General features: G+C 52.6%; 1 protein-coding gene across 1 annotated transcript in view; it reads left to right on the top strand.

Moving 5' to 3' along the window:
- Positions 1-13,358, top strand: part of VSTM4 (V-set and transmembrane domain containing 4) — an 89,074-nt gene that overhangs the window by 64,131 nt on the left and 11,585 nt on the right. The window contains exon 7 of the mRNA XM_006757152.2: positions 18-79. Coding sequence (XP_006757215.1) covers positions 18-79 — 62 coding nt within the window. The remainder of the gene's footprint in view (positions 1-17; positions 80-13,358) is intronic.

Genomic DNA, 13,358 nt, shown 5'->3' with positions numbered 1-13,358 from the left:
CTGACTCACTCCCACAGCTCCCACAGCCGCCACGCCCCACAAGCTGAAGCTGCTGAAGCCACAAAGGAGAGACGCCCTGGTGAGTCAATCAATGCCGGGTCCTTGTCCTCACGCCTTGCACACACTTCAGGTCCAGAGGTCCCTTGTTGACCCGAAGCCTGCGGTAAGTCCTGGTGCTGTGCCCGGGCGGGGGCGCTCAGCCTGCTCACCAGCCCTGGAGCAGCTCTCCTACCTGCCTAGTCCCCTCATGGCTTCTCTGCAATCCAAGCGCCGTTCTTACCATAAGTGCTGCTTTTCTCAGAGAGAAGAAAAAAGTCACCCTCAGGAATATATAAATAGGAAGTGGACCTGCTTGTATAAATGTACCTGTAACCACAGTGAAGGACCTTAAAAGATGGTGTAGCTTATATTTCAAAATAATTTTAGATGACAGAGGAGGTGAGCTAGTGCAGCGTCCAACCCCCAGCCCCGCTCTCCTGTGGGAGCGTCCTCCACAGCCTCAGGGCGTCCTCAACACTAAGTGCTCCCCCAGCTCATCGCCGTCAGACACCTCAGACCTGACCAAGGCCAGCAGGTCCCTCATCGCTGTCTCCCAGGAGCCGGCCCGGAGGGGCACCTCACCCAGTCGCCTTTGTCAGGAGTCCCTGCCCTGGCCTCTCCTGAAGAGCAGTAGCCAGTGAACGCTTAGAATGTCCCCTGACGGGTGTTTCTCTGAGTTCCGCTGATGATCGGAATGGGTTGTAGAGTAGCACAGAGGAGCATGATGTCACTGCCTCTCGCTCATGGGGGTATGACTCTTCGTCACCCGCTTACGGTGTTGTCTGCAGGCCTCCTCAGTGTGAAGTCACTGTTTTTCCTGTTCCCTAGTCTATTCATTAGAATCCACTCCACTCTCGGTCCAGTTCAAACTCAAGGGAGGGGCGTTCAGCTCCGCCTCCTGAAGGGAGCAGCAGCAGAGAATTTGTAGACCTGTCAAAACCACCACAGCAATTAGAATTTTGTCCTGTCTGGGTAGTTGAGTCCTGATGCGCCAAGGTTGTGGGTTCAGTCCCTTGTCAGGGCGCATACAAGAAGCGACCAATGAATGACAAATAAGTGGAACAACAAATCTCTCTCTCTCTCTCTCTCTCTCTCTTTCTAAAATCAATCAATAAAAATTTAAAATAAATAAATATTTTAGGGAGATTCGTCAAGGCTATGCAGATATTCTGTTGCCCCTTAAACTTGGCCCACTACCTTTAGCATTCATCAGTGGATGTTGCTGTGGTGTGTTAATGGTGATTTGCTATTTTCCTCGGTCTGTCCACATTTACTATTTTAAATTCTTTTGTAAGGAGCAGATGGACCCCTTCCCTCATCTATTTATTCACTAATTTTTTTATGTCAATGTGGTGCTTGGGTATTTTATGATCTTCGTTTCTAATCACACTGTTGCTTATCATTGTTCATCGGTTGTGCAGGAGAGAGAGGGAGAAAAGCTGGCAAAGCTATTCTAAAACGTGTATGTCCTGCCAAGGACCAAGCTATTCTTGAAGAAAAAGGACAAAGTGGAGAAGTTATACACCAACTCCAAAGATTTACATTACAGTAATTTAGTGTGGTGATAGCACAGTGGTAGACAAATAGACCAAAGGGACAGAATCAATAACTCCAAACCGACCTACATGTTTGTCCTCACTTGATTGATACAGAAGTGGCATCACAGTGTGGTAGGAGGGTTATCTTTTCAGTGTGAGGTAATGGGCCTCTTGGACCATCTACTAGTAAACGACGGAGATCCAGAGCCCCTCCCTCACACCACACACAAGACTAGAGAAGGAGCAGAGACTGAAGGAAAAATAAAGCTTCCTAAAGAGAGCATAACTCCCGAACATCGGGGTAGGCAAAGGTTTTTTAAACAAGACATAAAAGAAAAGATTGAAACATTTGGATTATGTTGGAATTTAGAAGGTCTATTCTGATTAAAGCTGTGAATACAAGAATGAAAAGACAGGTCAGAGACTGGGCGGGCGGATCTGTCCTCCGTACGTCTGACAAAGGACTGTCTACCACGGCGTACACGGCACCTATGAAGCAAGAGGAAGTGACAGTGTCACAAAACACAGGGGGAGTCTGAAACGTGCACGTCATACAGCAGAGGTACAAATACCAATAAGCTCATGAAAATGAGTTCACCTCATTGACGTCTCAGAGACGCAGGTGAAAAGCATGAAGCAGCTCACTCCCCCAGGGTGACTAACATGAAATACTTGCATTTTTTATGCCTGTTTTTCTCTGGTCCCTTTGGAATTTAGGAACGATCCAGTTGTATCTGTTTGCCAGATTCTTTTTTATTTTACTTTGTTTTATATTTCAGTAATCGTTGCTAGTTTCATTGGTCTTAGCACTACATTGTAATCAACTGTTTCAACTTAGCTTTTACTCTTCCTGGAGTTCAGTGTCTTCCCCCGCATCTTCCTTTGTCTTTACATTTGAGCAGTTTGTCTTGAGGGAAATCTAGTTCATAAACTTTCCCACTATGTTCTGGGAAACATGCTGAGTGTGTTATGTGCATACCTATTCACATCACATATTGTTCAAGATAAACGCCCAGCTCCTACTGTGACCTACAACCCCTGTGTCATGTAAGCCACATATGTAATTCACATGTTCTAGTGGCGAGAGTAAAGACGTGAAAAGAAACAGATGAAACCAATGTTAATAATATGGCTTATTTAACTCAATACCTCAAAAATATCATCACTCAAGCATATAATCAATATAAACTTATTAATGAAACACTTACATGCCTTGTTCAACTAAATCTTCAGGATCCAGTGCGTGTGTTCCACGTGCTGCATCAGGGTGGAGCCACGTTCCAGGTGCTGAGGAGCCACATGTGGCTGGAGGCTGCCGCGTCGGACAGCATGGCCCTACGCGGTCTAGATGCCATTACCTCTCAAACATAATTTTTACTACCGCCCCCTTCCCTCCCCATCCGGCCACATTGGCCTCCCTGCTAGTCCTTAAACAGCCCAAAAGGTCTGCAAGGGCCTTTGCAGCCGCTGTGCACTCTTCCTTCCCGCCCTCCCCTGTGGCTTATCGCTCACCCCCTCGGGTCTCTATTCACACACCCCAGTGCAGAAGTCTTTGGAGATCCTGCGTCAAACATGCCGCCGCTGACGGCTCCCCGGCAGAGGCGCCCTCACAAACTTCCATTTTTACCTATTCACTGCCTCTTTCCTACCAGAACGCAAAGTCTGCGAAGGCAGGGAGCATGCCTGTGGCCGGGGCTGTGTGCCCATGCCCAGCGCAGTGCCCAGCAGATGGGAGTGTCAGTGATGCCACATACCTTGCTCTGCGCCGTCGGTCCTGCCATCTGCTTTTGCACGTGGGGACGGTGAGAGGCGGGTGACTTACGGAAGGTCAGCAGCTGAGGGCGGCAGGCAGACTTGAACCTGGGTCCATCTGAACCGGAACGTAAAGTGTGAACCAGCTCCTTGGAGGGTTTGCCTCTGAGTGGAGTCTGGGTCTCTGTACCTGGCTGATGTCCTCGGTGGCTCAGCCTTGCCCCACCCTTGCTGCTCTGTGCCCAGGTCCCGCCTCCTGACCCCCGCCTACCCCCTACTTCTGTCGGAGAAGCTGGCTCACTTGTTTCCCAAAGGCAGCCTTTTGGCCCACAGTGCATTGTGGGCTCAGACAGTGTGATTCCATTTGGGTCACATCAAAAATTCGTCAGCAGTTCCGCTCTGTTGGCCACACTCATCCCTGAGTGCAGTGGCAGAGTTCTCCCTGCTGCCAGCAGATCTCGCTCCCGCCGTCGGCCTTCGGGGGGCGAGCTGAACACAAGGACACCTTTCCCTGTGCCAGCTCCCCTGCCTGCGAGCACCCCGCATCCCACCTGAGACTCAGTCTCCCCGAGATGGACAAGCTGAGCTCACTCGCCTCTCACTGCGCAGCCACCGCAGGTCAGTGTGGGCATGCGTGTACCTTTCAGATCTTTCATTCTTAATTCGGATATTTATCAACAACCTCAGGAGTGACTGCGCCTTGTAAATGTCTCCACCTTCCATCCTCCCTAAGTAGCTCAAGGACTCACTGTTTCTCTCCAGCTCTTACCCACGGCAATAACAGCAGCAGCTACTTACTGACGTTCTGTCGCCGTACCCGGGGGTCTGTCCAAAAGAGTGCTCTTTGCACGGCATCGTATTTGACCCTCACAGTAAGCCCTGCTCCCGCCCTAGGTTTGCGTGTGAGGACACACTGTTTAGGAAAAGTGTGACTCACAGGGCAGGACCCCTCTCAGTGGCCACAAGGCCGCCCGTGGACCGCCCTTTGCCGAGCCATCAGTCTTGGATGGATCCCTTTCTGTCGTCCACTGCCAGGTGGTCCCCACCGATCATCGATCCGTTAAATAAAAACCAGCTGCACACCTGCCTGTGGGGCGCGGGATGCTGCCTCGGCAGTTCTGGCTGCTTGGAAACAGCGGCCTCCACAGCATTTTCGGAGACGGCACTGGTCCTGACCACAGGTTTCCTTGTTGACTGTTTTGTTTGTGTGTTTGCACTGGAGATTTTTCACGGGAACTAAGTCCTGGGCAGTTCCATTGCATTTCAGAAAGATTCTCTGTTTTATGGACGTGCTCCCAATAACAGTGTTTTAAATTCCAAACTGTCCCTGATCATTTCAGAGATGAAAAGATTTAACATTTTCTCTACCAACAAGAAACACGTGAGTTCGGGAACTAGTTTGCAGTTACTACAAAGCACGATCAGGGAGGCGCTGGCCGGAGCCGGCCTCGGTCTGAGCAGCAAGCCAGGCCTCGCCTGCAGGTTTTAGTTAAACTGGGATTTATTTTCCCAGGAGGCAGCATCGACCCCGGCTCACGCTGGTCAATATTTACCTCTCAGATCAATAAGTCTTGATGGCCGCCGAGACTTAGTCAATAGTTGCTTGACTCACGCAGGCTTTGGTGGGCAATTTAGAAAATAGCTTGGAGGCATCTTTTCGGGGGCCTTTGTGCCCGTTTAGTCGTTTAATTCTGTAATTTTTCATTTTTCCACCATCTCCGTGAAGCAATGCTTCCTGGGGCGGCCAGGCCTCTGGGTCCAACAGCCTGGCGGGATGGTGACAGGCTCAACCTGCCCACTGCCTCCATGGACCATTGACTGGAAGGGAGAACCTCTGTTTACTGAGCACCTACTGTGTGCCAGTTCCTCTGCCAGGGCCTTGATGGCCCATTTTTCATCTCAAGTGTGCACGTCAGCTCTTGGTGGACCCCCGTGTCCAGGCAAACTCGAGGGGCTGGGCGCTGTGTGTCACCCGCAAAGCACTCGCAAGTGGCAGTGCTTCGTAAGGTCCGAGGCAGTGTGGTGCTGGTGAGGAGTGTGTGTGCCAGAAACTGACAGTAGCTGGAAGTTAAAAAAATGAGAGGAAAGAAGAAAAAGAGGCAAGAGAGGCATTTAAACATTTTGTAATCAAGGATGGAGACTGCCCTCCACATTTGTAGCAAAACAGCCGAACACAAGCACCTGCCCTCATAGTCGGCCAGCAGGTGCTGAGGCCCGCAGCTGCGCAGGCTTCTGCCGGTCAGTGGGTCTGACGCACGCAGCTTGCCTGGCCTGTGCACACAGGGAGTCTCATTCCAGTGTCCTCGTTCTTCATCCTCCGGGGGCCGGAGCACTTCCACAAATTCAAACGTGTATTGTCCCTTTAATCAGGGAGGGGCACTTCAAAGACCCTTGGAAGCCTCCTGGGGACCCCTTTCCTGCCCTTAGTGGGGTGTCCCCACAGCAGAGCTCCCAGCACCCTTGGTGCTAATTCCCACCGATTCCCACTGTCAGGAAAGGTTGTCCCTGCCTCCTGGTCTGGGAGAGTGAGAAAGGCAGGGCCTGCTTCATTCACATCGTCATACAGTGGGGCCTTGACTTACGAGTGTCCCGACTTATGAGTTTTTCGAGATACGAGCCATCTCTCAGCCGATTTTTTGCTTTGAGTTGCGAGCTAAAATTCGGGTTATGAGCCAGCTTCAGATACCCCACCGCTAGTTGGCGCAGCGAACGTCACAGTGAACACCACATCAGCCCAGCATCACGTGTCTCACTTGTTCACTTTTTGTTTTGAAATACGAGTAATTTGAGTTATGAGCTCCATCACGGAACGAATTAAACTCATAAGTCAAGGTCTCACTGTAGACCCAAGGGGAGAGGAAGCAGTGCGGGAAGGGGAGGCAGACCTCAGCTCCAGCCCAAGGACACATCACTCAGAGAGGCGGGCCAGACACCCAAGCTGAGGGAAAGGGAAGAGATGTCACCCTCTGGGCACTTTCCTGCCCTCCTCTGCCTCGGCCTGAGTCCACCCTCCTCTGGAGGTGGCCCTGCCCACTCTGGCGTCCTGGCGCCCACAGCCCTGGGTGCAGGGAGGCTGCGCTCCTGCTCCAGGAGAAGGTGATTGCTATGAGCAGAGACCAGACAGAAAGTCGGCCCAGTCTCTTGTTCTCATCCCTCCCCACGTGGCTGCCTAGGGGCTTGCCTCCATCCCAGCGCTGTCCATGTCATTCCCCTTAGGACACTCTCGTGGCCCCTTCCCGTCCAGGATGGGGCGTGGCTTGCTGTTATGGGGGTGGGCTCACAGGTCTGCCCCACCTGTCTCCTGCTCTGCCTGGCACCCCGCCAGTCTAGGTCCTCTTCCCAGTGGCCCCATGGCCTCTGTCCTCCCACCCACAGAGCTGGCAACTCCCCTGCAGGATGTGTTCACTCAGCACCTTCTTTTTGAGGCCTCCCGCCCCTTCAGTCCACTTTTCCACAAATCTAGGTTCGCCCGGACCTCAGAATTAATACCCGTGTGGGCCAGGGCCCTTCCCATCACCAACCCTCATGATACGTCTGTTAATCTATTCCTTCTGCTTCCTGGATGCACAGATGCCCTGTCCCTGGAGGCAACAGGGCTCACCTGCCATTGCCCAGCTACCTGCTCTCCTCCGGCCTGTGGCCGCGCCCAGGCGGGCAGGCTGCTGCGCTTCCCCACCTCTCCGGTGCTGGCTGGCCCGGGGCTCCTTTCTCCTTGAACACATTGCCTGAGAGCAGCAACCTGTGCAGCCCATTTTCTCTCCAACCGGGGTCTTCAAGCCAATTCCAAACTGGTTTTCCTGACTGACTGTGGGACACCTCCCTGGAAGCTGCACACACCCCCACACTTACCCTGGCACACTTGCCGGCCTCGCCTTCCCCGCCTGCTGCACCCGCAGCCCTGCCCCAGGGAGCGGCTGTCCTGTCCAGGTCTAGCTGCCTCCTCCCTCAGCCCTGTTCCCTGGGACCCAGCCTCCCTGTTACGTTTTTGGGGTGCCCAGTCTTGATCCTTTCCTCCTGTCGCTGCCCAACTGGCTCACATGCTCACGCCCTCCCTGTCCACCTGCTGCCAGGGCCTCTCCTGGGCCCCGCAGCCCTGGCCTCACCTGTGTTTCAGCGCTTCCCCCTCCACCTTGACGTGTTCACCCGCCTGACCTGACTTTCTCCCCCGCGGGAACCATGTGACCCTTACCCTTCTCACACTGTGAAGTCAGGTGCACTGTCCACACCTAAGTACAGACACGGACCTGTTCTTTGTGTGACATACACGTAACCTAAGACTTACTACCTGTTGTAAGTGAACATCTCAGTAGTGTTAAGTACATTCCCGTTGTTGTGCCAACAACCCCCGGAAATCTTTCATCATGCCACTCTGTGCTCACCAAACACTCTCTCTCCCCTCCGCAGCCCTGCAAACCACCCTCCCACCTCCTTCTCTCTGACCCACCCTCTAGGTATCCCATGCGGGTGGCCTCACTCAGTGTTTGTCCGTGACTGGCTTATTTCCCTTGGTATAATGTCGTCAAGGATTCATCCATCTTGCAACATGTGTCCACATTTCCTTTCTTTCCAAAGCGGAGTGATACTGCGCTGTGTGTCCACGCCACACCCTGCTTACCCTGCATCTGTCCATGGGCGCTTGGCTTGCTCCGGGAATAGTGCGGCTGTGAATACAGATGTGCAAGCCTCTTTGAGTCCCTGCTTTCCACCCTTTTGTATGTGTGCCCTGAAGTGAAATTGCTGAAGGAAAATCACATGGTAATTCTATTTCTAATGCTTTGAGGGAATGCAATGACACCGTTTTCCATAGCAGCTGTGCGAGTTTACATTCCCACCAGGGAATGTTGTGCATCAGGGTACTGACTTTCCTATGTCCTCTCCAACACTTAGCACTTGGCTTTTTGATAACAGCCACGTGGACGGCTGTGAGATGGCATCTCGCTGTGGGTTTGATTGTTGTTTCCTTGATGATCAGCAGTGCTCTTTCTGTTGTTGAATTGTAGGAGTTCTTTCTATATATCTTTTTTGATATTTATCTTTTATCAGATACATAATTTGTGAGTATTTCCACCCATTCTGTCTGGCGCTTTTCCCTCTCTTGATTGTGTCCTTTGATGCACGTGTTACGTTTTCACTAGCACTAGTTTTAAAGTCACTGAGAACCTGTCTTCCTCATTCCTGTGTCCCCAGTAGAGAACCTGGGGTCCGCGGCGTGTGTGTGAAATGGACGAATGATTGCAGGCAGGTGTGTGAGACCGGAGCTCTAACTCTTCACTGCTCCACGCGGGGTCCATGGGCCAGCAGCCTGGGCGTCACCCAGACGTTGTAGGTCCCACCCTAGATCTACTGGACTCACAGCGGCATCAACACAACGGCCCCAGGTAAATGCAAGGAACATCCAAGAGCAGACACGTGCGGCTCTGGGTTGCGCCCTCTGCCGGGTCCCTGACAGCAGGGCAGTGGCTGCGGCCGCCTCCAGACGGACCTGCTGACCCCGTTGGAAGGGAGTTCAGCCGCAAGGAACTGTGGGCTTTTCTTATTAATCGACAAAGAAATGTAAACCCGAGGATCTGCTTCTAAAGGGCACTGTGGCTCATCATTCCTGAAGACCTTTCTGGAGAGTTTGTCCCCCCTTCAGCTGGGGACAGCCCTGCCCGGTGCCCCAGGGCCTGGGGCAGGGGGAATCTGACCTGCTTGTCTGTGAGGTTTAAAGTCTGCAGCAAACCCGCTGCAAGACCAGTGCGCGCGGGTGGACAGAACAGGAGCGCGCCCTTCATGATCCTGGAGAGAGAACCTGTCTGAGACCCTGCCTCCCACCGGTGGCCAGCGGGCCAGGACCAGTGCCCTGCGCAGCGCTGGCCCGAGTCAGAAAGGAGCCCCTTCGCCGGCCCGGTTCTCATGGCCCAGAACACACGGCCAGGACCAGAGCTGCTCTGAGCGGGAGAGAGAAGGCTTTGGGGCACACTCGGCACCGAGAGATTCTGGGAGGATTTCAGTAATAACCCCAGTCCCAGCAACATGGTTCCCGAGGACACGCGCCTCAGGTTCATGAGGGATGTTTGTAATAAGCCCGAGGATCCCTCTTGTTGTCGCTCATTTGCTCGATAGAACTGGTTTCAGTTAGATGTGCATGAAGAGGATATATTAACCTGCATAAAATATGTGCATAATCTCGCTTTAAAATTAAAAAGGAAGAAACCCACAACCGCATGTACAATATATTACCCCGAGTAAAAGCCTTGGGAAAACCCAGAGCTTCGCTGTGCCGCGCTGGTGCCGTTTCAGAGACGCGCATTCGCGCTCCCTCGGCGCCCGCACGCCGCGGCGTCACGGGCCCTATGCGTGTGGACTGGAGGGAGGAGCGCGGGGAAACGCAAGTCACTGGTTTCCTGGGCTTCTTGCAGTCGGAGAGAGTGGGGGCTCTTCCATGAGTGGGATGCGACCCTCAGGGAGAAGGGACCAGGCCTCCCAAAGTGGAAGTGGGAGCATCTATGAGGGGCTGTTGGCCCTGACCTAGGCTGGCATGTCCTGGCAGCACGAGATTACTCCCAACCCTGCCCCCCACCCCATCCACAGACAGCCACCAGGCGGGAGGCGCCTCAACCACTCGGCGCCAGTAGTGGAGGCTGGTGGAGGCTCTGCTTTTATTAACGACAGGCCACGGCGCTGTTACGTCCAGGCAGTCCTTCAGACTGATGCCACGTTCAGCCGTGCTTAGGACCCCTCCCAGAGACCACAGGGACCCTCCCCCAGAAGTGTCACGAGGAACTGCCCGCTGGGTGGCTTTGTGCTAGGAGGGGGTGACTCTGGGCTGACCACCTCGGCCGTGTGTCCCCGTACTGCATCACTGACTCACACCGGCCACTGTGCGCCGGCTGCCCGTTCAGTCTCCAGGCGTTTACTGAGCGCCCCCGACAGGCAGTGTGCATGGTGCTATGTGGGGACTGGAGCATGGGTCTCCCAGCGCCTGGTGAAGGTGGCAGAGAGGTGAACCAGGCCCAAGGTCCAGCAGACCTAGCCCGTGAGCACCCCCATCTGGCTGCACAGGTCTCCCCTCTTGGCAACGCAGTCCTCCCCACTTGGCTGTGTGGCCTCCCCACCTGGCCACCGTGGCCTTCCCACTGGGACGCACAGGCCTCCCCACCTGGCCATGAGGCCTCCCTGGGGCCCGGGTGCCAGCCTGGGACGGCCAAGTGTCTGCAGGCAGCGTCCCTGCAGAGCGCTCGCTTGCTTCCCTCTGTTCAGCGGACTTGCTGCCTTTATTGGGCATCTCATTGCCGCAGGCATTGCCCTACTGGGAAATTGTTTCCTAACTTTTCCACTCTATTTTATTTTTGTAATCTCATGGAACAATATCATTTGTGCTCACATTTGATATTTAAAAAAACTTATTTCATTTAAAACCTCGGTTTTGAATGCAGAGCACTTCAGAGTGGTTATTAAAAGACTTTTTCAATCTCAGATTGAGAATACCAGAAATGAAGTGCCATTTCAGAAAAAGAGGAAAACATCACCATTGTGTGTGTTACATCCAGCGAGGCACTCATGTCAGGAAGGAAATCTCTGTGAGGTTCTGAGTTCAGGACAAGCTAGCAGTACCTTTAAGGGGCTTTGTTTCTCTGGCTGATTCAATTTTAACTTATTATTATAACTTTCTGAAGCTGAATTTATGAACTCAACAAGCATGTGGGATGTCCCAAGGGCAGTAGCCTAGTGGGTTTCTGATTAGAGCATGCATAGAGATATGAATACAAACTATGAATTCACTCATATGCACCCATTGCCCACGTTACATATGAACTCAACGAATGAGCTCACATATCTACTGCTGTTTATATCTCATCTTAATGCTTGGTTTATGCCCTGTACTTTGTGTCCATGACATAATGCAAGTGGTAGTGATGGCGATGATGCTGATGAAGGTGGTGATGACAATAGATGGTGATTGCAATGGTGGTGATGGTGGGGATGATGGTGGTGATGGTGATGAAAGTGGTGGTGACAATAGGTGGTGATGATGGTGATGATGGTGATGATGTTGATGAAGGTGGTGATGATGGTGATGAAGGTGGTGATGGTGGTGACGATAGGTGGTGATGATGGTGATGAAGGTGGTGATGATGGTGATGAAGGTGGTGGTGGCGATAGGTGGTGATGATGGTGATGATGCTACCTCCCAATGCAGGCACAACCCCAGTGCTGACATCGGGACAGCCCTAAGCCTTGTTATTATCTCCCTCTCATAAATGAGGCTGGGGAGGCACAAAGAGGTAAATACAGCACAAGCTGCTGCAGCAGGAAGTGCCAGAGCTGGTCTGGCCAGACACCTGGCTTTCGGACCCTGTTCTTTCCCACTGGGCTCTGCGCTCTGCTGTCTCTCAGCAAAAATGCTCAGGAAAGCCCTCCAAGAATGTCAAACTCACGGCCAGCGGGCCACATGCCTCATTTAAATGTGCAATTTCCTACATGCCAGGTGGCACTGAGCTTATCTCCCTAGAACCTAGGTGATATCAGCAGCGTGCTCCAGCCCACTCCTATCCAGGAGAGGGTAAGTCTATCTGGTATCTTGAAACCAGCCATTGTGGGGGGATTTCCACATGGAATCACCAAACGCTGCAAGTTAGAGCCATTTTCTTGGAAAGCCAGTTCCTCAGCAGGTCCCAGCTCCGCTGGCTGAGGCTGTGAGCAGTGGCCCCGCCCCTGCCTGTGTCGGCAGCCTCTCTGCAGCACCGCACGGCCACGTCCCCGCTGTTGGCCACAGGCGTGTTCTTTCTGTGCCCGCGCTTCCACACGTGTATGTGAGTTGGCAGGAGTACCTTCTGTGTAGAGCTGTGTGAATATTAGGGGCTACAATTACATTCTGGTGGGAGAAGGCAGGCCGTAGCTGAGTGGACAGATGTTACAATGCTAAGGGGATACGTACTCTGCAGGGCAATGGAGGGGAGTAAGGGGGCCACAGAGGGACGGTGCTTATGGTGAGGGGTCTCCTTGGAGCAGAGGTCCGATTGGTTATTCACAGCAGCAAGCCACTCTGCTATGCGGGGGAAGAATATTCCAGGCAGAGAGCACAGCCTGGCAAACACCATGAGGTGGGCCCTGAACCAGGAGTGCTGTCCTGGTGTGTCCAAGGGCGGCCGACGGCTGCAGCTGTGGTGAGCAAGCGGAGGTGTGGTGGGCCAAGCTGGAGGAGGGCTGTGCAAGATCACGACAGGTCGGGACTCAGGTTCATTTAAGTGCGATGGGAAACCGCTGGAGGATTTGCATAGAGCCGTGAGCAGCATGGCGTGCGTGGCCTGTTTAGAAGGAGTATCTTTCCTACTATTGAAAAATATATCAAGGGGCTTTTCGGCACCGGCCCGAGGCCAACCCGTCTGTTACGTGATATTTTCCAAATGATCTCTGAGTGTCTTTTCTCTGCCTCTAAATATTTCAAAGAGACCAGTTATTAACATGACACTTACTTGATAATAATTATAGTAATAATAATTCAATACTTATGTAACAACTTACTTACCAGGTAATTTTCTAATTATATTACATTTATCAATGCATTTAACGTTCAAAATAACCCTGTGAGATAGGTACTGTTTTAAATCTAACTTTACAGATGTGGGAATGGACGCACAGAAAGGCCAAGTAACTTGCCCAGGGTCACACAGCTTATACATGGAAGTCCTGTGCCTGAAAGCCCATGCTCTGTGGTACCCTAGCCCAGTGGTCGGCAAACTCATTAGTCAACAGAGCCAAATACCAACAGTACAACGATTGAAATTTCTTTTGAGAGCCAAATTTTTTAAACTTAAACTATATAGGTAGGGACATTGTTATTAACACAATTAGGGTACTCCTAAGGCTTAGGAAGAGCCACACTCAGGGAGCCAAAGAGCCGCATGTGGCTCGTGAGCTGCAGTTTACTGACCACTGCCCTAGACGGCCCCTGGCACAGTCCGATGGATCCAAGAGCATCTCAGCTCTCAGCAGGCGGCCGGAGACCGAGTGTGCAAGGTCGGAGAGTCTCAGTGGACGCCGGCA

The sequence above is a fragment of the Myotis davidii genome, unplaced genomic scaffold, assembly GCF_000327345.1.
Source record: "Myotis davidii unplaced genomic scaffold, ASM32734v1 scaffold854, whole genome shotgun sequence".
Lineage (NCBI taxonomy): Eukaryota > Metazoa > Chordata > Mammalia > Chiroptera > Vespertilionidae > Myotis > Myotis davidii.
The sequence above is the reverse complement of the archived record's forward strand: the minus strand, read 5'-3'. Positions and strand labels throughout refer to the sequence as shown.